Source organism: Dermacentor variabilis, unplaced genomic scaffold (genome assembly GCF_050947875.1).
Source record: "Dermacentor variabilis isolate Ectoservices unplaced genomic scaffold, ASM5094787v1 scaffold_12, whole genome shotgun sequence".
Taxonomy (NCBI): domain Eukaryota; kingdom Metazoa; phylum Arthropoda; class Arachnida; order Ixodida; family Ixodidae; genus Dermacentor; species Dermacentor variabilis.
The window spans coordinates 27711867-27736717 of NW_027460280.1; the positions used below are offsets into that span (position 1 = coordinate 27711867).

At 48.9% G+C, this 24851-nt stretch overlaps 1 protein-coding gene across 4 annotated transcripts in view; it reads left to right on the forward strand.

The window, feature by feature from the left end:
- The window catches only part of RhoBTB (Rho-related BTB domain containing), a 291089-nt gene that overhangs the window by 192365 nt on the left and 73873 nt on the right, over positions 1 to 24851 (forward strand). For all 4 annotated transcript variants that reach the window (XM_075676724.1, XM_075676725.1, XM_075676727.1 and 1 more), the window contains one exon: positions 8252 to 8456. In XM_075676724.1, the coding sequence (XP_075532839.1) occupies positions 8252 to 8456 (205 nt within the window). The remainder of the gene's footprint in view (positions 1 to 8251; positions 8457 to 24851) is intronic.

Consider the following 24851-nt stretch of genomic DNA (forward strand, 5'->3'; position numbering starts at 1 on the left):
CGTTTTTCGTTTGCCTACTTTTCTTCCACCACTCTTCCAATCGCCTCTTACTGATCTCTGTCGCGGACATGTTTACTTTCCCCCTGCTCTCGCTGAACCCAAGGGTTTCAAGGAGGCCAGAGGTGCCTAAATCAACCGCTGGGCAGATATCTTCGCATTCTAATAAAACATGCCCCATCATTTCCCTAGCGTTACCGCAGCAAACACATGCTTCTTCTTCTTTGTTTTATCTCGCTTTATAAGTGCATGTTCTAAGGCAGCCTGATCTCGCTTCGAAAAGTAATGAGCTTCCCTTTAAGTTATCATAAATTGTTTCTTGCCTGGTTTCGTTTTTTCCTCTTAAGTTACTCATGGCAGGTTTCTTTTCCATTGCCGCAACCCATGAGATTGTCTCAGCCTCTCTGACTTTCCGCTTGACGTTTTTTGTTCCCGTGTTACCATACAGGTCGCATACTTGCTGATAAGCTTCCTAGTTCTTTTCCTTTACTCTGAGTCAATGTTTTTTCCTGTACAAATACCTCAACACTCTCCCAGCCCACTTACTTTCTTCCACATTCCTCAGTCGTTCTTCATAATCAATTTTACTGTGAGCTTCCCTCACTTCAAAGCTTGTCCAGCCCATATCACCCTTCACAGCTTCATTTGTAGTCTTCTTGTGAGCACCCAATGCGAGGCGTCCCACTGACCTTTGGTTGCCATCGAGGCCTGATTGTACCCCTGATTTCAAGCAAACAACCGCATTTTCAAATGTAAGTCCTGGAACCATTACACCTTTCCACATACACCGGAGCACCTCCTACCTATTGTAACCCCATAGCGCTCCGTGTTTCATTGTGGCTGCATTTCTCTTCCCCTTGTTTTTTCTTGTGTTTCCATATATCTATTGCCTTCATTTATCCATATACCAAGGTATGTATATTATTTTACCCAAGGTATTTCCTGGCCCTGTATTGACTTGACTGTCTGTTCACTGTTTTCATTAAATACGATAACACCCGATTTTCTTTAACGCTAAGTAAAGCCCCTTGATAACTTGAAAGTATCGCCACTCTTTGAACTCTGCCGCCGCCGCGCGACCTTCTAGCCTCCTCCTCGCCTCTTGCGCCCCCCCCCCCCGGGAAGCGGTCTTGCGACCGTTTTTCTGCACGACGATTGGTTTCCCTGCCGTTGCCCTTGGAAACGCGCGGATCTTGCGTTTTCCTTGTATTTTTCTTTTTCGTCCGCGCCATTTTTCTCCTCAGCTCGGCTGGCTCGGTGCTTTAGCTCGGCGTAGCGAACGTTGTACGCTGTGTTTCCTGCTCTCTGAGCTAGCGCTATGCCGTACTGTTCGCATATAAGTGCAGCAAGAAGCCTGAATAGCCTGAATATAGAAGCCTGAACTGCCCTTCCACGCACACATGAGTGGGCGATGATTATTATTTGGTTTTCTCACGGATACAGGCAATGTGCAGGGTGTGTTCACATCATCGCGCACACTTGCTGTTGATATCGACATCTAGGTGGAGGCCGGGAATCTTCGCTTTAATAGCGAATGTTTTAAATCCACCTCTCTGCGGTTTTGTTCTGTGCGGAAACATTTTCCGTTGGTTTAACACGAGTCGAAATCATTGCATCAATGCGCTTTGATTACGAAGATTGAGCAATCAGTCATGACTATGGTCATGATGCCGTAATGCAAGAAATATTCTGCAGGCAATAATGTTTAGCACTGCAACGTATTTCATCCTAATCCATCTTCATCCTCCTCCATCGACTTTAATCCTCCTTAATCCACCATAATCATCCTTCATCCAGCTTAGTCCACTTTAATCCTCTATAATGCACCTTAATCCACCTTCATCGACCTTAATCCACCTTAATTCTCTTTATTCCTCCTTAATACCGCTAAATTCATCTTAATACAATCACTAATCAATAATTAACTTTGTTAATCAGTAATCATCTCTTATACACGGGTGGACATGCTTTGGTTCGCTTCCGGCCTTCAATGGCTCACGTGATATTTCCTGTACCTCAGAACGCGATCTTGAAACAGAGATCTAAGGCTTTCGCTTAATAAGCTACACGCAGAGGGATGTGCCACAAGCAATACTACTTCAGACGCAGAAAGTAACGCATCTCATCATGTGGCAAAAAAAATTGTGTGCAGTATCTAACTCGCCTCAAACTCCTTTCACATCACCATACCCTGTTCATGTGGCTCTAGTAAAAAAAAAAAAACAAAAAAAACAACCTCCTCATAAACGTTGCCTTCAGCTTTATCGATGCGGTTATCAGCATTTCTCAAAATTTTCAACACAACTGGGCCGTGCAACTGGCCCAAAATAACGCGCCTCCATAGAATGCTGCGGCCCGTCCGCGGGAGCCGAGGAGAAAAGGCAAGGAGAATCGAGGAGGAAAGCGCCGCGGGGAGGAGAGTGTCGCTACTTTCAACTTATCAAGGGGTTTTAACGCTAAGTCTACGCAAGCGCACCCTAGCGTTGGGGGGCGCGCAAACCGCCGGGTGTGCAAAAGAACCCCAAGCGAGCAGGAACTAGCGCGAAGGGCCCACAGTGGAGTTTGCGTCCCCCAGCGGTTGGGTGCCGGCTTGCTTCCTCTAACCTAAATACTCTCTATTGACTCCATAGCATTTCAGCTGCCCATCTTGTCAATACCGAAATTGCCGATAGGTTATGAACGCGGCCCCAGTTTGCATTATTACGGACTGCGGCTTTTCCGCCTCTGAGCTCTATACGTCATCATCATCACCCACGGCGCGAGCCGCAAAGGAAGCGGTGCCAGGCCATATGCGCGCTCGTCAAATGCATCCGTTCGCAGATGCTCCGCGCGCCGCCGGTGCTCTTCAGTCGCTACCGAGAGCGCGTGCTTATACAGGCAAGCCCGCTTTCGACATTGTTTTCCCGCCACTGGGGAGGAGCGTCGATTTTCTTTTTAACGCGATAGCGTTAAGGAGCTCGTGTCGCAGAAAAGCCGGTGTCGTCGGCGTCGGTGTCGGCGTCGGCGTCCGCGGCGTTGGCCGTGAGCGATAAATCCCGGCAGGCACTTCATAAATAAAAAGCAACTTCCAAGATGGGCTGGGTGGGAATCGAACCAGGGTCTCCGGAGTGTGAGACGGAGACGTTACCACTGAGCCACGAGTTCGATGCTTCAAAGCGGTACAAAAGCGCCTCTAGTGAACGCGGTGTTGCCTTAGATACGAGCTGTTTCTAAGGCTCAGGCGTGCGTCGCTTGCTCAGGCGCACATTTCGTTGTCGCGCCGAACGCTGCGTTGCTCGACGCTCACCGCGTCCGATGCGAGGCGCGTAGTCGCTGCGCCGTAGCCCATTGTCTTACGCCCCTTGGCGGGTCGACGGGAACGCTGTCGCGTTCCACTCTTGAAGGCGAAGCTTAAGCGTCCTCCAATTTTTTGCGCTGTGTCTGTAGTTGCGCCGCTTTCTTCTAGAGCGCTGCTTTCATTTTTTATTCTTATGTTTATAGGTGAATGAATGCATGACCACGATAAGCAGACGATGTGGCGAAGTTGCGATGGGCGCATATATACGTATATCGTGTGACGAAATGACGCCGTACGGAGACAAAGAAATAGATGTATTTCGCGCCGACAAGGACGAGCGTATATGTGGAAGAGGAGGTCGTTTCGCTCTGGTTGTTTACTGCGCGTTTGCAGCAGTGGATAGAGAAGCGCGGCCCGGCGGGCCAGCCATGCGGCGCGCCGAAGGAGGGTCGATGACCGGAAGCGGGTGAAAACAAGTGCGCGCCGCTCCGAGACTCGGGCCGCCCGGTCAGCTTTGGTCGTCGTCTTGGCCACCGCCCACGTTTCCACATCAGGCGGGGAGGGGGGGCTGCTTACTTGTTGGCGCAGCCAATGTTTGATATGCCGGAGGAAATTTTTTCGTTCATAACGCGTTTACTTGTGTGTTCATGTAACGTATACAAGCTGCACAAATCACGCGGAAAGTGCCGCGCGACTTTTGCGGGCTTTATTTAACGCTTGGAATTATGTAGCGCGTATTGGGCAACAGAAAGATGGATCTGGAATTGTCATGATGGCCTACAATTGTCTGATTGACAATTTTGATCTGACTATAATATTCGAGAATTACTATGTAATTATGTAATTAGGCGAAATTATCTGACTTGCAACATTACGTTGGTTCTGTCCAGCTACATAGCATTCACATATTTTTAAAATTTGGCGCTAGCTACGTGGTGTGTGTGTGTGTATACATCATCATCAGCCTGGTTACGCCCACTGCAGGGCAAAGGCCTCTCCCATACTTATCCAACTACCCCGGTCATGTACTAATTGTGGCCATGTTGTCCCTGCAAACTTCTTAATCTCATCCGCCCACCTAACTTTCTGCCGCCCCCTGCTACGCTTCCCTTCCCTGGGAATCCAGTCCGTAACCCTTAATGACCATCGGTTATCTTCCCTCCTCATTACATGTCCTGCCCATGCGCATTTCTTGTTCTTGGTTTCAACTCAGATGTCATTAACTCGCGTTTGTTCCCTCACCCAATCTGCTCTTTTCTTATCCCTTAACGTTACACCCACCATTCTTCTTTCCATAGCTCGTTGCGTCGTCCTCAATTTAAGTAGAACCCTTTTCGTAAGCCTCCAGCTTTCTGCCCCGTACGTAAGTACTGGTAAGGCACAGCTGTTATACACTTTTCTCTTGAGGGATAATGGCAACCTGCTGTTCATGATCTGAGAATGCCTGCCAAACGCACCCCAGCCCATTCTTATTCTCCTGATTATTTCAGTCTCATGATCCGGATCCGCGGTCACTACCTGTCTTAAGTAGATGTATTCCCTTACCACTTGCAGTGCCTAGCTACCTATCGTAAACTGCTGTTCTCTTCCGAGACTGTTAAACATTGCTTTAGTTTTCTGCATATTAATTTTTAGACCCACTCTTCTGCTTTGCCTCTCCAGGTCAGTGAGCATGCATTGCAATTGATCCCCTGAGTTACTAAGCAAGGCAATATCATCAGCGAATCGCAAGTTACTGAGGTATTCTACATTAACTCTTATCCCCAATTCTTCCCTATCCAGGTCTCTGAATACCTCCTGCAAACACGCTCTGAATAGCATTGGAGAGATCGTATCTCCCTGCCTGACGCCTTGCTTTATTGGGATTTTGTTGCTTTCTTTATGGAGGACTACGGTGGCTGTGGAGCCGCTATAGATATCTTTCAGTATGTTTACATGCGGCTCGTCTACACCCTGATTTCGTCATGCCTCCATGACACAGAGCACACCAGAGCACACATTGCGCGATAGCAATCGTGTCTGCAAAGTATTATATCGCCACGTGCCGCGGAAAGATCTGAAATTTCAATCCGAACGCTGTTTCCATCTTTACTCACGGCCGCTGGGCTCCAAGCCGGACCGTGACAGAATCGTGCCCCTGCGCCTACGTAATCGTGTCCGCAGTGTGACGTCGCTCGTGGTGAACACGTGACTTCGAGAATTATACAAGACATCTGTTATCTGTGCGATCTGTTGCTTGAATTGACGAATTGGAAGTTTAGAGAAATAATAAAACACAAAAACGGAATGTCTACGTGTTGTTTGCTTTACTTCGCACCGAAGCAAGAGAGATGTACTTCCGCTTCGTCTGCTTGTTCCCACGGTCGTGCGGTCACGCGCGCAGGTACCGAAACTATGCCATTTTCTGCCCTGTTCCAGCGCGTGATCACGCTCTGTGATCCGCTTGTTCTGCCTCAGTAATTGTGTAGCACTGAATTATACCGCTAGCCATGTGTCCTTGTGCATAGCGCGCAGAATCGTGCACTGCGCGAAACGGCTCCCGGGCAACGCCGCCAGCGAAAGTGCGCATCGCCGAAAGAAAAAAAAGCGAGGAGACAAAAAAAAAAAAAGTGAAGGCGGGCCCCGTGACGTATGTGTCACGCGATCCTCGAGGTGCGGCATAGGAGAACGCAGGGAAGGAATTTCGCTTGCGGAGGTGAGACGGGGCGAGTGGAGAGGGAGTCGTCCTATGCAGTGGAGCCCGCCTGCTGAAATCATGGGTTTGCGGCAGTGAAATATTTCTATCTCGGCTATTAATTAATGAGCCGACTTGAAACATTTTTGCGGCAGAGCGCTCCCCAGAGGACACGTAATATCTTCCAGAGTATAACCAAATTTTGCTATGGGGCCTGGTGAGGGGCCCCATGAGAAAGAGGGAGAGCCGTCAATCACCGACCGGACTCAATACATATACTACGTGACGTTGGCGTGAGCAAACGCCTGCCTACGATTTTAGCGGGCCTATTTAAGCGGCCCCGCAATGTATCATTTTGTACTGTCTTTTCTTTCCTACTCCGTTACCATGTAATAAACCGTGCAAGATTCGCACTAGAAATCGTCTCGCCCCCGCCTGACCGCGATAACCTCCCGTACGCCTACGCGTCCTGCCGACAACGCCGCGCTACCCAGAAGTAAAACCGGTCGAGGTTCAAGTAACCGGCGTCGCAACAGTGGTCAATGTTCTCCTCGCAGCCGTAGACATTACATGCCAGTCCAATTAGTGCTGGATAAGCTTTTGTGAAGGCAATTCCCAACCACGACCGACACAAGAGACGCTTCGCGTCGGTGTAGTCCGGCCGGAGGTCCGAATTGCAGCGGAGGGTTTTGCAGTCTGGTGCGCTTTGTACGTGCGTGCTAGAATGCGAAGCTGTCTCGCAGCGTCTATCCTTGAGAGAGGAATGGAGACGCAGCGGTCTTCTTGGTTTGACGTCCGAGCTGCCGTATGTGCGTCATAATTTCCAATGGTACCGCAATGGCCATCGCGGTATTATTGAAAAAATATGTCGCGACCTTTTTCTTGGAGGCGACTACAAACAGAAACTTATACGAGTCCCGTGCAACTAAAAACTTTCTACCCCGATATATACGAGAGCGATATGTGCAAGCTATGCAAGTCTGTTAGAGCCACCCTTCAACACATGTTGTGGGGATGTGAAATATACCAAAATAAAATGGCAGTCTCCCCAGAAAATCTACGGGCGCGGTGGTCGGCCGTGCTGCTCAGCTCAGAACTCCAAGACCAACTTTGGGCCGTCCAGCGAGCCAAGGAAGCCGCACGGGAGCAGCAGCTCCCAGTGGCCATCTAGGCGGCCCCAGGCCCGGGCCTCCCAATCGCCGGATTCCAAATAAAGTTATCACACACACACACACCTTTTTCTCTCAAGTGATGGATAAGTTGGATAAGTTCCATGATTTCGCACGTCAGTTCATCGTGAGGTCTGTGTCGAAGAAACAATAAACAACTGTATACATTGTGAGGCCGGCCTTGAATTGCAGAAGACTTCCTATTGGGACCAATTGACATATCGATCCCCTTAGTGACAATTCCAATACAAGTTCCAATACAAATGTGCATGACCTTATAGTCTGCTACGACAACTTACAAGGTCAGGAAGCTTTATCTGTAGCAGTCCTAGTTCACGGTGAGCGTAATAGATATTTTTATTAATCTATCGGCAAGCACCATCACATTGTATAGGCACTAGTACAAATTACATATAGACTAATACGTGCACAATGCAAGTTTATATTGGGCTGATAGGAAACTAATAAAGAATTGCACTAGATTGACTGATGTAAAATCTTATCAGGCTAATGAATTTAGAGTATTTAGAGGGAAGGCTAAGAGGGCGCTCTAACAAATATTTCGTATATCATATACAAGAATCTCATAGGCTGATACGACTGTATATTGGAATTTTGGCTATACGTGAAACGGGTCGATTCAGAAGTTGGACTGACCGTTCCGTTCCCGTGCACATTTCGGAACAGGTTGGGCGAGTTGACCGACCCCTCGCAGATGGTTTGACCCAGTGTCATGTAAACGTCATGCCATATATGATGCCTGTCACGCCCTACTCGAACCGACTTTACTGAGTTGGTGTAACTACACTCCTCACGCCTGCCCGTGTTCATCTCCGGACAGACTGGCTTCCACTACGTACAGGAGCAAGGGAAATCGGAGCGGCGTCGTGATGTATAGCGCGGCGACTAAATTCAGTCGCCTCCGCGTCTGCACTTTTGGTCTTGGCAATCAACGTTGAGCGCATACGTAATTAGAATTGACATGAATGTACGCGACATTACATACAAGGCCTGCGGTTGTTATTATCCGCCTAATAGTGGTCCTTTTAATAGATCGAACGTAAATTTCTTGACGGCCCGTACTGCGCGTCTTTCAAGCCGGAAACTAGAGCGATTGTTTCCCTTCCTTCGCAGGCGGGAGGATTCATGGCCGTCCATGATGAACAATGAGCAGCCCAACCAGGAGCTCGTCAAGTGTGTCGTCGTGGGCGACACGGCGGTGGGCAAGACGCGGCTCATCTGTGCCCGTGCCTGCGACACGCGCGTCACGCTGTCCCAGCTGCTCACCACCCACATCCCGACTGTGTGGGCCATCGACCAGTACCGCATCTACAAGGAGGTACGTTTTCTCGTGTCAGGATGGTAATGCTCGACTCGCGTGTTCTTGACAGGGTTTTAGAATATAGGGGCCCCAATAGTTTGGGGCCCCAAAAAGCTTTGCGGGTGTTAGCGTTGGAGCATGCAGGAGTGAAGAGTTTTAGAATAGGGCTCTGCGTTTGCGGATAGCGTTTTGCGCTGACAGCGCCGCTACGGCGTCAAAGAAAAACTATTCGAAATAAGTAAACAAAATATACCATTTTATGATAGGAATAGTAATTTTGACTTGCTTGTATTCGCGTTTAATTACAGTTTGGAGGTTATTCTGTAAGCAGCAAACAATTAGTTGCGCTTAGTTTTGAGTAAACCAATTTTACCTGCCTTCACCAGCCAAGCTTAGCTGTCTTAGGCCTTCGAGCCATAAAATCCACAATTGAATTCGGAATCAGCGGCGTCTAATGAATCAATATTCATAACCTACGCTAGTTGAGAGAAAGCGATAACCACTGTCACTTCTCCTAGCTTGCGAACTGCACGCGTTACCACGAATCGAACCCAGTTTGGTGCTAGGTTAGAGCCGTCGCTTCGGTGGGTGCCGCCATGTTTGCTGACGCAAAGCTTTTGGGGCCGCTATTTGGGCTCCCGTTAAATCGGTGAGATAGCGTTCCCAATGCAAAACCCAAACGCAGTTCGCGTCTCGCGCATGCGCAGTGGCTTCGACGCTATTTCTTTGGGGCCCCGAAACGTTTGGGGCCCCTATTCTAAAACTCTCTAATTATACTGGGATATTACGCTACCGTGCGAACGCGTTCGTGCCACTGCTCCCGCATTCGTCGACGTCATTAATTAAGAAGCACAAAGACGTAACCAATTTTACAGCCAATTACAGTGAAGCTGTTCAGGGATAGTACCCCTAGGATCGTGTTCGTGTGTAGACACAAAACTCCCCATACGTGGGGCGATACCGAAGATAGTGCTATGCCGGGGCAACCCACGGCGAAGGTGAAGCAGGCGTTAAAGAGCCCTCCTCACCAGGCCCCATAGCAAATTTTGGTTATACGCTAGAAGTTGTTACGTGTTCTCTAGGGAGCGTTCTGCCGCAAATTGTTTTTCAAATCGGCTCCATTAATAGCCGAGGTAGAAATAGTTCAGTGCCCATGATTATCCACGATTTCAGGAGGCGAGTTTCACCGCAAACATAGACGCTCTCTCCACTTGCCCCGTCTCACCTCCGCAAACGAAATTCCTTCCCTGCGTTCTCCCATACTGGACCTCGAGGATCGCGTGACGCATACGTCACGGGCCCCGCCTTCGTTTTTTTTTTCTCCTCGCTTTCTTTCGGCGCCGCGCACTTTCGCTGACGCCGTCGTGCGCGAGCTCGTTTCGCGCAGAGCACGATTTTGCGCGCTGTGCACGAGGACAGCTGACCAGCGGCATAAGTCTGCTACGCGAATCTGAGGCAGACACAAGCGGATCACAGAGCATGATCCCGCGCAAAACACTGTAGAAAATGACATAGTTTTAGTGTCTGCGCGTGCGACTGGCACGACGTGGGAACAAGCAGACGAAACGGAAGCACATCTCTCTTGCTGCAGTGCGTAGTAAAAAAAAAGAAGCATGCAGACATTCGGTTTGTGTGTTTTATTATTTCTCTAAGCTTTAATTCGTCTATTCAAGCAACAATACTACACAAATAACAGATGTTGCCTTGAATAATTCTAGAAGTCACGGGTCACCACGAGTTACGTCACAGCGCAAACACGTGTACGTAGGCGCGCTATAGTAGGATACAACTTAAGAAAGCGCTATAGTAGGATACAACTTGAAAAAACAGCAGTTGGCAACCAAGGCACACGGACTGCGCGGGGTTGTGTTACTCGACTAGCCAATCACAGAAGCAAACGAAGTCATCGTCATACCGCGTTTTCAAAATGGCCTCTGCTGTTTTTGAAGAGTCTTGTCATCGGCGGAAGCGGTGAGGTGTGCAACAGACAAGGACAAAGTGTATGGAGTCTGAGCATTTCACTCTTCAAAAGTCCACGGAACAAGTCATTTCGCTGCTGAGTCCCCTTTACTCATGAAACTTCAATGCCAACTGAAGTGAAACTTGACAGTAAATAGTTGCAGCGAAACAAGCGTTTTATTCAAGTTCAATAAAAAGAAAACTTGGAGGACGCTTAAGCTTCGCCTTCAAGAGTGGAACGCGATAGCGTTATCCCACCCCGTTCGCACCGCCAACTCATTCGCTCGGCATGCTCTTGAATCCCACAAAAACGAAACGTGCGCCTGAGCAAGCGGAACGAACCAGAGAACTCGGTGTCTCGGAGCGAGAAACGATCTACGCGAGCCAAACATCGTGATCGGCACGGACAGCCGGGCCGCGACTCGCCATGAAGGCGGATGTGATCATGGGGCTGACGCCTCGATGGGATCGTCCTCTATCTCGCTTGGGAGCACCACGCAGACGCATGACTCCTCGCCAGCAGCACGGCACACATCGCAGGGAACGCTTTCCCACCAGACGCGCTACGGCGCAGCGATCACGTCAGAAGGCTGTTTCACATGGCGCGATTGGGGCGAAAGAAATCGTTCTGCCGCGCACGTCGCAGAGCGATTTTCGCTGACAGCTTTCGCATGCGTTTGCGGCAGCGCGATATTCGTCACAGCGATGCGCAAGGTTGCCTCCTGCTCACGAAGTATCCATGCCTGCATGGTTAGATAAAAACATGGAAACTAGTCAAATATTCGAATTTTCCTATTTTTATTCGATAATAGAATAAGTACACCATTTTTAACGTTTAAAAGCATTGAGACTTTACGACAGCTTGCAGATACGGTGAGTGAGGCGCTGCACAACACCGCAAGTATGAGCGTGCGGCGTCGGTGGGGTGGTTCCGTTTAGTACACTGTATAGTTTCGTTGTTGATATGGAAGCCGCAACTTTTTTCCTGGATGAGTATTTGCTTTTGCAGAAGAACAAACTACTGTTGAGTGTGCATGTATATAAGCAGCTGACGCAATTTCTAGCGATGAAGTGGTTGACGACGGCGGCGATCAAGTGGGTACGTGCCTTATGTTGAAGCGGCGTCCTTCTCCCGACCTGGATAGCGTGCAGCTTCTCCTTTCAAACGAATTGCGTAAGCGGAAGAAAAGAAAAATGTTCATGAAGCTCCTAAGCCGCAAACGCTGGTGGGTACGCCCTAAACATAGCTAGAACTGACGCGCGACATTGCTCCACAGCGCTACCAACGCGCGGTAAAACACACATTGCCCCTCCCACATCCCGCCGATCGCTGCGACTGAGCAACGGCGCGACCAACTTGTTGGAATCCAGTCACGGAGAGCCTACGACGTCGCGGCGGTCGCTGAGCTACGGAATTCGCTGTGTCGCTGACTGAAAATCGCGCCATGTGAAACAGCCTAGAGGCGTCCCGCATTAGACGCTGCACCTAGGAATCGCGCTGTGAGCGGAAAGAGGAGCCGCGTCGCCGCGTCGCCTAAGCACGAGGGTTCGAGTGACGCACGCTGGAAGTTGGAAGGGGAGAGGAGCGAGAAAACTTATTAAACGCAAGGGTATTGAGACATCCTCGCACCGGTCCCCGCACGGCCCCAATGCGCTCAAACGAGACGAAGGGGAGACGCGGTAAGAAGCGGGCGAGTGGCGCGCCACCTGTCGGAGCAGCGCCGTACATTGCGAGGAGGGGGTTCTCCTGTGTTTGCCGCAAGATGGCTCTGCGGGTGCGCCAAGCGCACAAGAAATGTAGCGGAAACGTACTTCGCTACGCGTTTAACTGCGACTTCTGTAATTTACATGCTCATAATCACCGATATACACCGCAGTATAACTTTCTACGGCACGTTTCTAAGGCAACACCACATTCGCTTAAGGCGCTTTTGTCCCACTTCGAACCATCGAACTCATGGCTGAGTGGTAGCGTCTCCGTCTCACACTCCGGAGACCCTGGTTCGCTTCCCACCGAGCCCATCGTGCAAGTTGTTTTTATTTATGAATTGCCTTCCGCCATTTTTTCGCTCACGGCCAACGCCGCCGACACCGGCTTTTCTGCGACCCGTGCTCCCTAACGCTGTTGCGTTAAAATTAGATTTTCACAATTCCACTTAATAGAGCGAAAACTTATGCAGTTACGCTCTGATAATATTATTTTTGTGGTTACCGCCTTATTTAGGTAACAGGGAAAGTTTGAAGTACAAACTATTTGCAGTCTCGCGGAGGAATAGTGGCTGGCAGTTATGAGGGCGTGGGTGGGGCTTCACTGCAGACTTAAAGGACTGACAACTAATTTTCATGGTACAATTTCTTTTTTAGTGCAATAGAAGGCTAATTGGTCAGATTGTCTAATCATTAAATGCTAACGCGGAAAACGCCGTGGAACATTTTTTTATCAGAATTTTTCGATCTGCAATGAGGATGGAGTCGTTCACTGGAAGCATGCTGAAAACGGTGATAGGTGAGCGCGATAACGATTATACGCCGGCATTAGTGCGAGGCAGACAAGTGTGGCCGTTGCTGTAACAAAGTATACTTTTGTTTATTAAGTCGATGTTCCTGCAGTTCATGTTTTCCGAATTATTAAATTATTTTTGCGATAATGGCTACATGTTTTCGTGGTTTCCTGTCTGACTATACTGGTATCTAACCAGTCTACATGAAACCGATTGGATAGAAAAGGAAACGACGCCTTTACTCGTGATGCGGAGTTCAGCCTGTTGCCGTAGCCACGCGTGTGTTTTGGTTTTCGAAGCATAGAATAATGAGCGAGTGTCTAATAACCAACTGCAATTTTAAATAATAATTATGCTGTACTTAAAGGCAGTCGACTTACGTACAGTAATCTCATAGAATACATCCGAAGTACCATGATTTCACCGCCAGGTCTCGCCACCTACTGGTTTTTTACTTTCTTTGCCAATTTAAGATTATAATTCCTACTTAAATCGCGAACAGCATGCTGGATTCTATCACTATAAATCAGGGTAATTTCATTTCCATTAACGTCTCACAACACATTTTGGCCAGTTGTCAGTCCCTTTAAGTTGTATCCGACTATAGCACGTGTACGTCATCCTCCGGCTTGGAGCGCGGTGGCCGCGAGGAAAATGGAAAACGGCGTTCGGTTTGAAATTTCAGGTCTTTCCGTGGCGCGTAGCGATGTAATACCTTCAGACACGATCGTTATCGCGCAATGCATGCTCTGCGCTTGTCAGCTTAAAATGGCCACACCTGGTGAGGGGCCCTTTAAGCACTCTCCGTACGTGGGCTGATCCCGAAGATGTGCAATGCCGGGCCGGCCCGCAGCGGAGGTGCAGTTCGCCATTAAGGGGCCCACATACACAGCTTCGCTGGCCACCCTTCTTCACACAGTGGAAGGGCACTGAGATTTTTTTTACTAATATGTCCAAAGCACGACCTACTTTATATGCTGGCCTGCCTGTGCCGGTTGTTGTTCCAGACGCCACCGCTTAGGTGGCGCTAGTTACCCCTCTCAAGTGTCGACGGTTGCAAGCCCCTTCAATGCCTTCATTAACTTACGCATTTTTTTGACAGTGGTAGTAGTATGAATGGGCTTTAGGTCGCTGCACAGCCGCGCACGCCGTACGAGTTCGTCACTATAGCACGACGTGCTTAAATGTAAGCGTACTTTGATTTATTGTAATGTTTGTGATAGTGACAATGTTTATCTGCTCCTCAGCCATTTCAAAGCGTTTACTTAAAAAACAAGCTACTGCCCCAAAACTGCTGCACTATTTGGTTCTTCAACAAATACTTACGTTTGCGCGCGTTTCTTTCTTTTTTTTTTTGTGACCATGCAAGTGAGCAATGGTCTGAAGAGCAATGGTCTGAGCGAACCTTATTATGTGGTCTTCGATCCGTAGAGCCTTCGTACATGTGTATATACTATTTCGAGCGCTCTCTTGGAGGGCAGTTGAAGTGTATGTGTGTGTGTGTTTCTTTTTTTTTCTTTTTTCAGTTGGCAATAGTGCAAATGCTTTAGCGTCTACTTCGTGCATCTAATTAACAGAGGAGAACTCCTGTCTCGGGTACGGCAGCCCGCATTTCCAAGTTATAATGAACCCCGCAGTCGCAGATAGAACGGTAGAGTGTGGAACCACAGAAATATCGCTATATCTTCTGCAGTTCTTACTAGAAAGCCGGCGTTGATGTTTTTTTTTTTTCATGCTGCTAGAATTCTTCGCGACCAATTAAAGGGGTGGAGACATCAACATTTTCGTTCATGAGTTTGTTGATTCAAGCGTTGCGTCATGCTTCAGGGAGCACGATACACACAGCGGGATTCATATATATCCGATAAATAATTTAATAATAGCATTATTATACCGAGCGATTTCGGTTTCGGTTTCTGGGCTCCGGGGGATGCTATGACGTCACAGAGGAGGAAACGCAACACGGCTTGGTCACGTGGGCGACAAAAAATAGTGACGTAAAACTATGCTGCGTCGTCTGCTCGCGCAAACGCGTGCTCTGCCAGCAGAGGTCAACAACTGGCGATTCGAAGTGCATGTCGCGATTATTATAATTATTGCGAAGAGCGACAACAACGGTAAGAAAGTATTGCGGCTTGTGAGAGTCGGTGATTCATTCCGAAGTGCCGTAAGCTTTAGCTTTTAAGTGAACCGGAAAAGGCCTAGCGACGATATCGGCGGCGCCGAACGATCAGAGGCGGTGAAGCTGCCGTCGGTGCCAGAGTGACCACTCCTCGGTCGCTGATTGGCCGCTTCGCCGTACGGCTGCCGCACAAATGGGTCCCGGGCCCGTCCTCTCTACGGCAAGGAAATCTCGCCGTTCGCGAGCGAAACCGCCGTCGCAAGGGGGGCCCGCGAACGGCAAACGGCGTGCGGCGAGTTTCCGTGCCGGTAACGTGGACGGGCTCTCACACTGAGAAAGGCCAAGCGAACGAGAGACCGCTCCGAGCTGCCGAACTATGCGGCTATGCGAGGAGAGAAGCGGACAACACGAACACCGCATATCCTGGTCCCTTTCGGAGTCGGCGAGCTAGTGTTACACTCAAACGTGTAAAGGCCCGTCCGCACGGCAACTCGCCGCATGCAGTTTGCCGTTCGCGGGCCGCCGTGCGGCGTTCGTGTTGTCGACTTCTATCCTCTCGTGTCCGTGTCTGCACGCCTTACCCCTTCTTAGCATTAAGAAAGGATTTCTATATGCCTGTAGCTCGGTCATAGTGGAGGCTATGCTCGGTCGCTCGGCTCAGCATTTCATCGCTACTCATGATACGTCACGTTGTTGTGCTAGTGTGCTATGACGTGGGTATTTTCGTTCCTCCTCTGTGACGTAGTAACTGCCGCGCTAGCGATGGGTCTCGACTACGAGAAGGAGTTTTTAATGACTTTTTGGAGCTGAATTAAAATTATTTTGAAATGTTTGCAGCGTCCAATACCTCGTTCTGGGTGTCCTTGCATACGGAAGCAGCCTACAATATGCTTTTTATAGCCTCAAAATTTGGTGTCCCAACCCCTTTAACAATTATTTTGGGTCGCGAAGAGTGTCCAAAATGCGTTGTACTGTTTAAGGAAGTGTACAACAAAATTTCGAAGGCCCAGCTTGCAAGTCTGGGCACTATCGCATTCGCAATTTTCAAAACTCTCATTGAAGGTAGTGGCGAGTCTGCTTGTACCGATCGATGACTTGTCGCTCTGTGACAGGCTGTGTAACACAGGTAATGTTTACGACCGATCGAGGATTTATTTACCGCATAAAAATTCGACTGCATAACGCACGTGCTTGCACCTCGTCCCACTTTCTTTTTGTTGATTACGTGCGACCCGCTTCTGGTACGGCATGCGCCGCACGTGTACCTAGGGTACAGTGGATAGACGTATTGAAAGCCGTGTATATCTTGCCCTTCAGTTCTTAATTTGAAGTTCTGGCCTAAAGTAATCTTAAGTGAAGTAAAGCCTATGGGGCTCCTGCATTGCCCAGGGGGCGCTGCGAAAATGGTGCTAAAAAGCGCCCTCTGTCCTGAACTGGGTAGTACCAAGCTGGGTCGTCTGCTTCGGAAAGCACGTTTACAATATGGACCCGCCACTGTCGGTTTTGTTGTACCACGGCTTGCAGCGAATATCGGGCGCCGAAGATTTTTTCAGGGGTGGCACGGCTGCGTAAAGGCAAGAAATTATGCAACGCCGAATACGTGTACGCCGTTCAAGAAATAGGCGGCGAAATTTTAGCGCGGTGTCAATAGCATGTGAAGCGAGTCGCGTACGAAGTTGAACTTCAGATAAGGTTTGCACGCTGCTAGATTCAGGCCCACAAACGCGAGGAAATGCTTGCTATAAATGAATTCACAGCAGCGATAAGCAGACATCATGTGTACGGAACTGCTCGAGCGCACGACGGTACGCGCGGCGACGGCAGCAGTCTTTCAGCATGCCGCGATGTACGAACTGCTACCCCCTGCGCAGTAAAGAGCTGTGGGACGATGCCCTCCGCGACGGACCTCCCGAGGTCCTCCGAGCTGTGGTACAATGGGCGCGAAACATCGCCGGAATCATCTTAGGGACCCTGGACTGAGGGTTCCTCCCACACTGCTCTCGCCATTCAAATATTATTAATAAAGATGTTTTACTCTCTCTCTCTCTCTCTCAAGCGCACCATCGTACGCGCCGCGACGACAGCGGTCTTTCGACATGCCGCGAAACGGCGGGCCTCCTGCAATCTTTGTTGACTGCATGCCGCTAGACAAGTAGTAATGCCTGCGTTGTAGTAGCGGCCATTTCTCCCTTTAGCAACTGATAAATAACTGATGCAATGCATATGAGCTCGCAGTAACGTACGAGCGAATCGCGCTGCAGCGCGAGCTCGTGCGCTGCTCGCTTGATGTAGCTTTTAATGACAGCGCTCGAACATCGATGTGCTGCAATCAGTACTACCTTGCTGCGCTGCCTCAACGTGCTGGCTTGAGGTCAAGGATAAGCACGTTTAACTCTCTAACCTGTGCTGCTCGTAGTGGGGTAGTGAACTGTCACCGAATCAGCCCGACCATTTGTGGTTGTTTGAACACACCTGGTCACTTCACCACTTCGCACCGGCCGAATTGTTAATTGTCGCTGTGGCCGGGCCTCAAATCCTGAATCACCAGCCATGCCTGCTGCTATGTCGGTCTGCCGTCGGGACTGTAGGTGCAAAAGACCGAATTTTAGAACGCAAATAATCAAGCAAGCTTCAAGACAGGCGAAGCAGTCAGCATGGCGCGAAGTTTCGCTTACCCAGCGCGGCGAGCTGCAGCTATCCAGCGCGCCCGACGCTCCGCTTCGTGAGGCCTTGAAGGAAAACGGTAGAATCTGATGTTGGGATTCAGGGCTTCTTGTTCGTGGCAGCCCACGACGCAGAAGTAACGACGGTGACGCTTTTTCGAGGCTGAGCTAGATCTCTCCGGATCGGCGTCGCCGATTCCTTCTGCTTCCAGCATTGCGTCCCACGGAGAGTCCGTTTTGTTAAACTATAGGCTGCGGCTAGCTCGCAGCGTGGTCGACGTGGTCTTTGAGAAGTGAAGAGCCTTTCCACACTCGCAACAGGGCAGCAAAAAGTGCGAATCGACGCAAAACTCGGGCTAGAAACGTGCTTCGTCACAGCCAGGGCTCCATACTACCCAAGCTGGTACTACCCAGATAACGTTTCGCGCGCCGCCACCAGGCGCCGCTACTGTACCTCAAACTGGGTCGTACCTCAAACTGGGTAGGTCGCCTCGCATTTGGCGCTCATGGGAATACTACAAATGAAGCTGTGCAGGGTGATGTGGGCTGGACTAGTTTTGAAGTGAGGAAAGCTCGCAGTAAAATTGAGTATGAAGAACGGCTGAGGAATATGGAACAAAGTAAATGGGCTGGGAGAGTGTTCCCCAGGTATCTGTACAGGAAAAACATTGATTCACAGTGGAGGAAAAGAACTAGGAAGCTTACCAGCAAGTATGCGGCCTGTAGGGTGGGCAACACAGTAACAAAGAAGGTCAAGCGGAAAATCGGAGAGGCTGAACTAATCTCATGGGTGGCGGCAATGGAAAAGAAATCTGCCATGAGTAAGTACTTAAGAGGAAAAAATGAAATCAGGAAAGAAACAATTTATGATAACCCAAAGGGAAGCTCATTGCTTTTCGAAGCGAGATCGGGATGCCTTAGAACACGCACCTATAAAGCGAGATATAAGACGGAAGAAGAAGCATGTGCTTGCTGCGGTAAAGCTAGGGAGACTATGGAGCATGTTTTATTAGAATGTGAAGACGTCTACCCAGCGGTCGATTTAGGCGCCACTGGCCTCCTTGAAGCACTTGGGTTCAGTGAGAGCAGTGGAAAAGTAAACAGGTCCGCAATAGGCATTAGTAAGAGGCGATTAGAGGATTGGCGGAAGAAAAGTAGGGAAACGACAAAAAACGGAGACGTACAAAAGCACAGTCCGAAATAGGGGATCAGAAAATTTGGGTGGGGTAGTTCATAGTGTGTTTTTCTTCCTCTTTTTTATTGTTTTAACCTATGTAAGACATTAGGCAGTATAATAGCAAGAGCTTGGTAGCGCAACCCACCGCCCCGTTCCAAAGGGGACGCTCATAACATCCATCCATCCATTCTCCAGCGCAAGACGCCCATACTTCCAATCTGAACTTGATTGTCGGAATGTCAGGCCGTTAATTGTAAGTGACGAATAAATGAAGACGTACGCGATAAACCGTCAACGGTAATAAAGCATTTTTTGTTGTTGTACAGCTTATTTGCGCGAATGTTTGTTACAAAAATATTTTATGCTACCCTTTGCTCGCGTCTCCTCGTGTCTTGTCGGGATTTATACGACGGCACACTGCAGTGCGGCGTTATTGTTAAGTTTGCTCAATCAAAGTACTTTTGGTCATTTTCTTTGTTGTACAGAGTGCGCATGCCCATGCAAGCATCACGGCTTGGCGTGAGCGGGCAGACTCGAAAGTGCGCAACAAAAAGTGCGGTCGTGAGTGCGGCGCAGGTGTGGAATAATTTAGGCAAGGCAGTATAGTAGACTAGGTCGTGGTCTAGAGCCTGTCGACTTAATAGTCCGCTCAGGGGCGCTGTTAGAGCGCGAGCATTTGGCGAACTTGCTCGTTGGGCCTAGGGACGTAGGCCTAGCGATGAAATCGAAGAACGTGAAGGCCGCGGGGGACGGGGAGCAAGTGCAGTGCGACGAGTGCCTGCGATGCTGCTTCCTCGACGAGTCTAAATTGCAGAATTTAGCAGATGCGGAAGCGTCTAGCCTCACGTGCAGGTCGTGCGAGGGTGTCAGGGAAGCCGTCCAAAAACTGGAAGGGAATTGGGCGGCTAAGTTCGAAGAGCATAAGGCAGACCTGAGGGAGGAGCAGGAGAAGCGGGTAGCACTGCAGGCGAAAGTTGACAATTTCGTCAAGGTGGAGGCGGCTCGGGCCGCGCAGTTAGTAAGGACCGTGGCCGACCTTGAGGAAGAGAAAGAAAGGAGCGCCGATCTGGAAAGGCGGCTCAATGCGCTTGAGACGCGGGCAGCGGAGAATGTCGGGTCAGGACATCAAAGCGGTGGCAAAAACTCGGAAAGTAGGGTAGACCCTACAGGCGAAGTGAGAGGCAGGGAGCTAGAGCAAGCAGTCGTCAGCTCGCCGCCGGTGAATCGGCGTATTTATAGCGAAGCAGCGCAACACGCCCCGAGTGATCGCGACGCTGCAGCCTGGTGATAGGGGACTCCAACGTGGGGAGGGCTGAACAAGGCGTGATGGCGAGAGTGAAGGCGGACGGGCGAGTACAGGTGGAGGCGCAAGCGGGCAAGGGCATGGCGGAAGCAATGACCAAGGCGCGGGAAGTGGTAGAGGACAGCACGGAGAGCGACAGCTTGGTCATTATGCATGCTGGGCTCAATGACGTGCTTAAGGGGAGGAGCCAGGACCTTGAGAGGCACATAGAGACTGGGCTGAGTAAGCTTAGAGAGGCCTCCGGGAGGGTGCATGTGACCATATGCACTATCCCAGAGGTCCAGGGCCAGTCTTACCAGGTAGAAAGGAGGGTGGTTGATGCCAATCGGGTCATTAGGAGTCTGAGCGGACGACTTGGGTACAGCGTGATGGAGGTCAACGGGGACGTGTACGGAGCCGGCTTCCGGCCTTTTGTGCAGGATGGCATTCACTACAGTGGTGCCACTGGCAAAAGGATAGGGGGCAGGATGGGTCGCCAGGCAACAGCTTTTTTAGGGGGACCCAGAGCCCTGAAGGAACCAGTGTAGGCGTGGACGATTCGAGGCAGGAGCCACAAACAAGCAAGCATCGGTACTGTAGAGAGGCAACAGAAGTAAGCACCAGAGTCAAATTAAGTCAAACATAGGGTTCATTAACATGCAAGGTGGCAGAAATAGGCTAAAATGGGAGGAAATCGAAGAGCAACTAAGGCAGGAGAACTTAATGGTTTATGGGTTTGTAGAGACACATCTTAGGGACAAGGGAGCAACCACCCTGTAACCCTGATTTTGCATGGGAATACTGCAACAGAGTGCAGGGTAGCAGAAAGGGCCGGGGGAATTGGAGCACTCATTCATAAAAATACAAATTGGCAAAGGGTCAAACAGGAATGCAAGGAGCATTTATAGCTAAAAGGAAAAGTAGCAGGGGCGAAAACAATTCTCGGCTTTGTATACCTTTGGACAGGATCAAATGCTAAAGAGAAAAAAAAAATGTTGGACTGTATAGCAGCGGACATCATTGAGCTAGGAAAAGGATGTGAGATAATTGTATTAGGAAATGCATGAACGCGCATGTTGAAGATATGGATGGGTACACAGACTCCACAGGTAACATGCTGCTGGATATGTGTGAGAGGCATAACTTAGTTGTCTGTAACTCTACCGAAAAGTGTGACGGGATCATAACATGGGAGGTAGAGAGTTGACACTCAACAATAGATTATGTTAATGTCACATAGGATGTACGATAGATTAGGAGCCACGATTATAGATGAACAGGGCTCCAGAAGTATAGGTAGCGACTGCAAACGTATCAAGTTGAGTTTTAAGAGGGAAACTAAAGCACGAACGACGCGCGAGGAAACGCCAGATGTGATTTTTTTTACTCAGAAGACGAAGTGAAAATAGCGGCCAAACAAATTAAAGAGTAAATATCAGAGGGTACTGAAACTGATTGAAATTACACAAAGTTAATGAGACTATTTGAGCATGAACTAGGTAAGGCGCGAGTCAGGAAAACAAGGCAAGGGATACGATACAAAACTCAAGAGCTGGTTGGATGAAGAGGTTAAGTAGGCCATGAAGAAACGTCAGGAAGCCTCCAGGGAACACAGGTATTCCAAAAGTAAGGGAGAACCTGAAGCAGAAGTAGAGAGGAAATGGGTAAGCTACATAAAATGCAGAAGGGAAGCATCCTATTTGATCAACGAGAAAATCATGACAAAAGGGTCCCAATGGCTGTCAGAAATAAGCAATAAAAAAGATAAACAGGCAGCTAGGAAATTCTGGCAACATCTGAACTCCTTGGGTAATAGGACAAGCCTAGAGCAGAGGTATATAGTAACAGCTCAAGGTACTCGGTTAGAAGGAGAGGAGGCAATGGAGCATATAGGACCATGATGAGGGGAAAATTTACAGAACAGAGAAATGGTACATGCAGTATGTCGGAGAGGGATAGCCCGGTCAATCCACTGCTTTCGCTTGGACAAAGAGAGTGGGAAAGGGCCGAGAAGAGGGTACCAAGTAGCACATCGGCAGGCCCCGATGGTATCCCAATTATGTTAATAAAGAAATTGGGCCCGAAATCTAAGAAAGCATTAAGGGAGGTAGTGAGCAAAATGCTAATGGATGGTAAAGTACCTGACGAATGGAGGCTAAGTAGGATGAGAATGATATATAGGGGAAAGGGGGACAAAGCTGACATTAATAACTACCGGCCTATAACAGTGACGTCAGTGGTTTACAGGGTGGTTATGCAGATTATAAAGGACAGGCTGCAGGCATGGGTAGAGAACGAGGGGGTGTTTGGAGAGCTAAAAAATGGGTTCCGGAAGCATAGGAGGCTAGAAGACAATCTGTTCTCACTAACACAGTGCATTGAAATAGCTGAAAAGGAACACAGACCCCTATGGCTGGATTTTTTGGATATCAAGGGAGCCTATGACAGTGTACTTTAAGAGGGCTTGTGGGGCATTCTGGAAACTTTAGGAGTGCTAGATGGAGTAACCAATTTCTTAAAAGATATCTATAAATGTAACCGGGTGATTATACAATGGGAAAAGCAGTTTTCGGAGCCTGTAATGATTCGGCGGGGGCTTAGGCAGGGGTGCCCATTGTCACCTCTGATATTTATGCTGTACCTACAAGGTTTAGAGGCCAAAATACAGCAGAGCGGACTCGGCTTCAACCTATCATTTTTAAAACAAGTAAAATTGATTGGACAGTCATTACCAGGACTGATGTACGCGGATGATATTGTATTAATTGCTGACAATACAAAAGATCTGCAGGGATTGATGGACATATGTGGTACAGAAGGATAAAGATTAGGCTTGAAGTTTAGCAAAGAAAAATCAGCAGTCATGATTTTTTAATGATAACATTGTCGGCGAGCATAAGATACAGGCGACCATGCTGGAGATAGTCGATAAATACAAGTACCTTGGGGTGTGGATAAATAATGGCATTGAGTATTTGACCGAGTACGAAAAATATGTAACGACTAAAGGTAACAGAAGTGCGGCGATTATGAAGAGTAGGGCACTGTGGAACTACAATAGGTATACGAGGTAGTACGAGGGATATGGAAGGGGTTATAATGGTTCCAGGCCTGACTTTTGCCAATGCAGTTCTATGTATGAGAGCAGAGACCCGGCAACAGTTGGAAACTAGGCAACGTGGTGTGGGTAGGCTCGCTCTGGGAGCACATATGGCAAGACACCAAATCTTGGGTTGCAGGGGGATCTGGGATAGTCTTCTTTCGAGGGCAGAGAGGCTATAGTATAGCGAGGTAGCATTTGAGGAGCGATTGAGAAAAATGGGGGAAACGCGGTGCGCTAGGAAGATTTTCAGTTACTTATACAGGAGGAATGTTGACACAAGGTGGAGGAAGCGAACTAGAAAATTGACAAGCAAATACTTGGGCAGCAGTGGGGGGACAGGTAAGGAATCATCCGTCAAGAAAAAGGTTAAGGAGACAGAGAGAGGTATGTGGAAAACAGAGATGCAAACCAAATCAGCATTAGAGATATACAGGACGTGTAAGCAAGAAATAGCCAAAGAAAATATTTACGATAACAATAAGGGAAGCTCATTGTTGTTTGAGGCCAGGACAGGTGTACTGCGGACTAAAACGTACCGAGCCAGATACCAGGAGATAGATTTGTTGTGCGGGGCGTGTGGAGAGGAGGAGGAAACGGCTGAACACCTGCTACTTGCTTGTAAACAACTGCACCCTGCAGTTGAATATAACGGGGAACTATTCAAAGCTTTGGGTTTTAAAGACAGTGAAAGTAAAATAGACTTTGAACAGGTAGGAATAACTAAACGGAGGCTATCTGATTGGTGGATAATATCAACGCAAAAGTAAAGGAGTAAACGCATGCATACAGTACCATTCAAGGCTAGGTGGCGCGCTCCGCCGCCGCCCGATTCAAAGGGTTGAGCCTCAATCATCCTTCCATCCATCCACGATGAAAGAGCTCTTGCAAGAAAGCATGCGCTGTTACATTCAGTGCGTCAAAGTTTTCTTTTTTTTTTTTGCGCTATATGTCTAGTGTGTGTGCTACTGCCTGCGCCACATATATAGTAAATGCCGAACGTACTCACGTGCATTTCTGACAGCCCCCAACGGGAGTGCGTTCCTGTTGGCGCTGTTGTTTCGCTGCCTTTTAACGGGTGCTAGGCCTCAACTGTATGTACGTAAAAGGGCGCTAGGAGGCGCTCCAGAGGAAGCACGATTTTTTTTTTTTTTTAACGTAGGTAGGACATTAAGCAGTATAATAGCAAGAGCTTGGTGGCGCAACCCACCGCCCCGTTCCAAAGGGGACGCTCATAACATCCATCCATCCATCCGTTGTGCGAAACTGAGCTCTCTACATTGTGCCTAGAGATCTTACTCATTTTAGCACAGCATTGCGTATAGGAAAAGCACATGCGCAGCAGGTAACGACACTAAGTGACTGTGGGCGTTCTATGACGCTGTAGCCACGTGATTCGCTCTTTGCAGGGCTACAGCAGGCCGCGCTACAGTGAACTGTAGCGCGGCACTGCTCGGCAGGCCGCGACAGTTGTTCGCTTCACAACACGAAACTCTTTCGAACCGTACAGTCGAATGCGTATTTTTGTGACGGTTAGTTATAGCGCGTGGTTAAGCGAATATGGGTCATAAGGTAATCAGTTAAAAACTTAAGTAGTGAATTTTCGTTA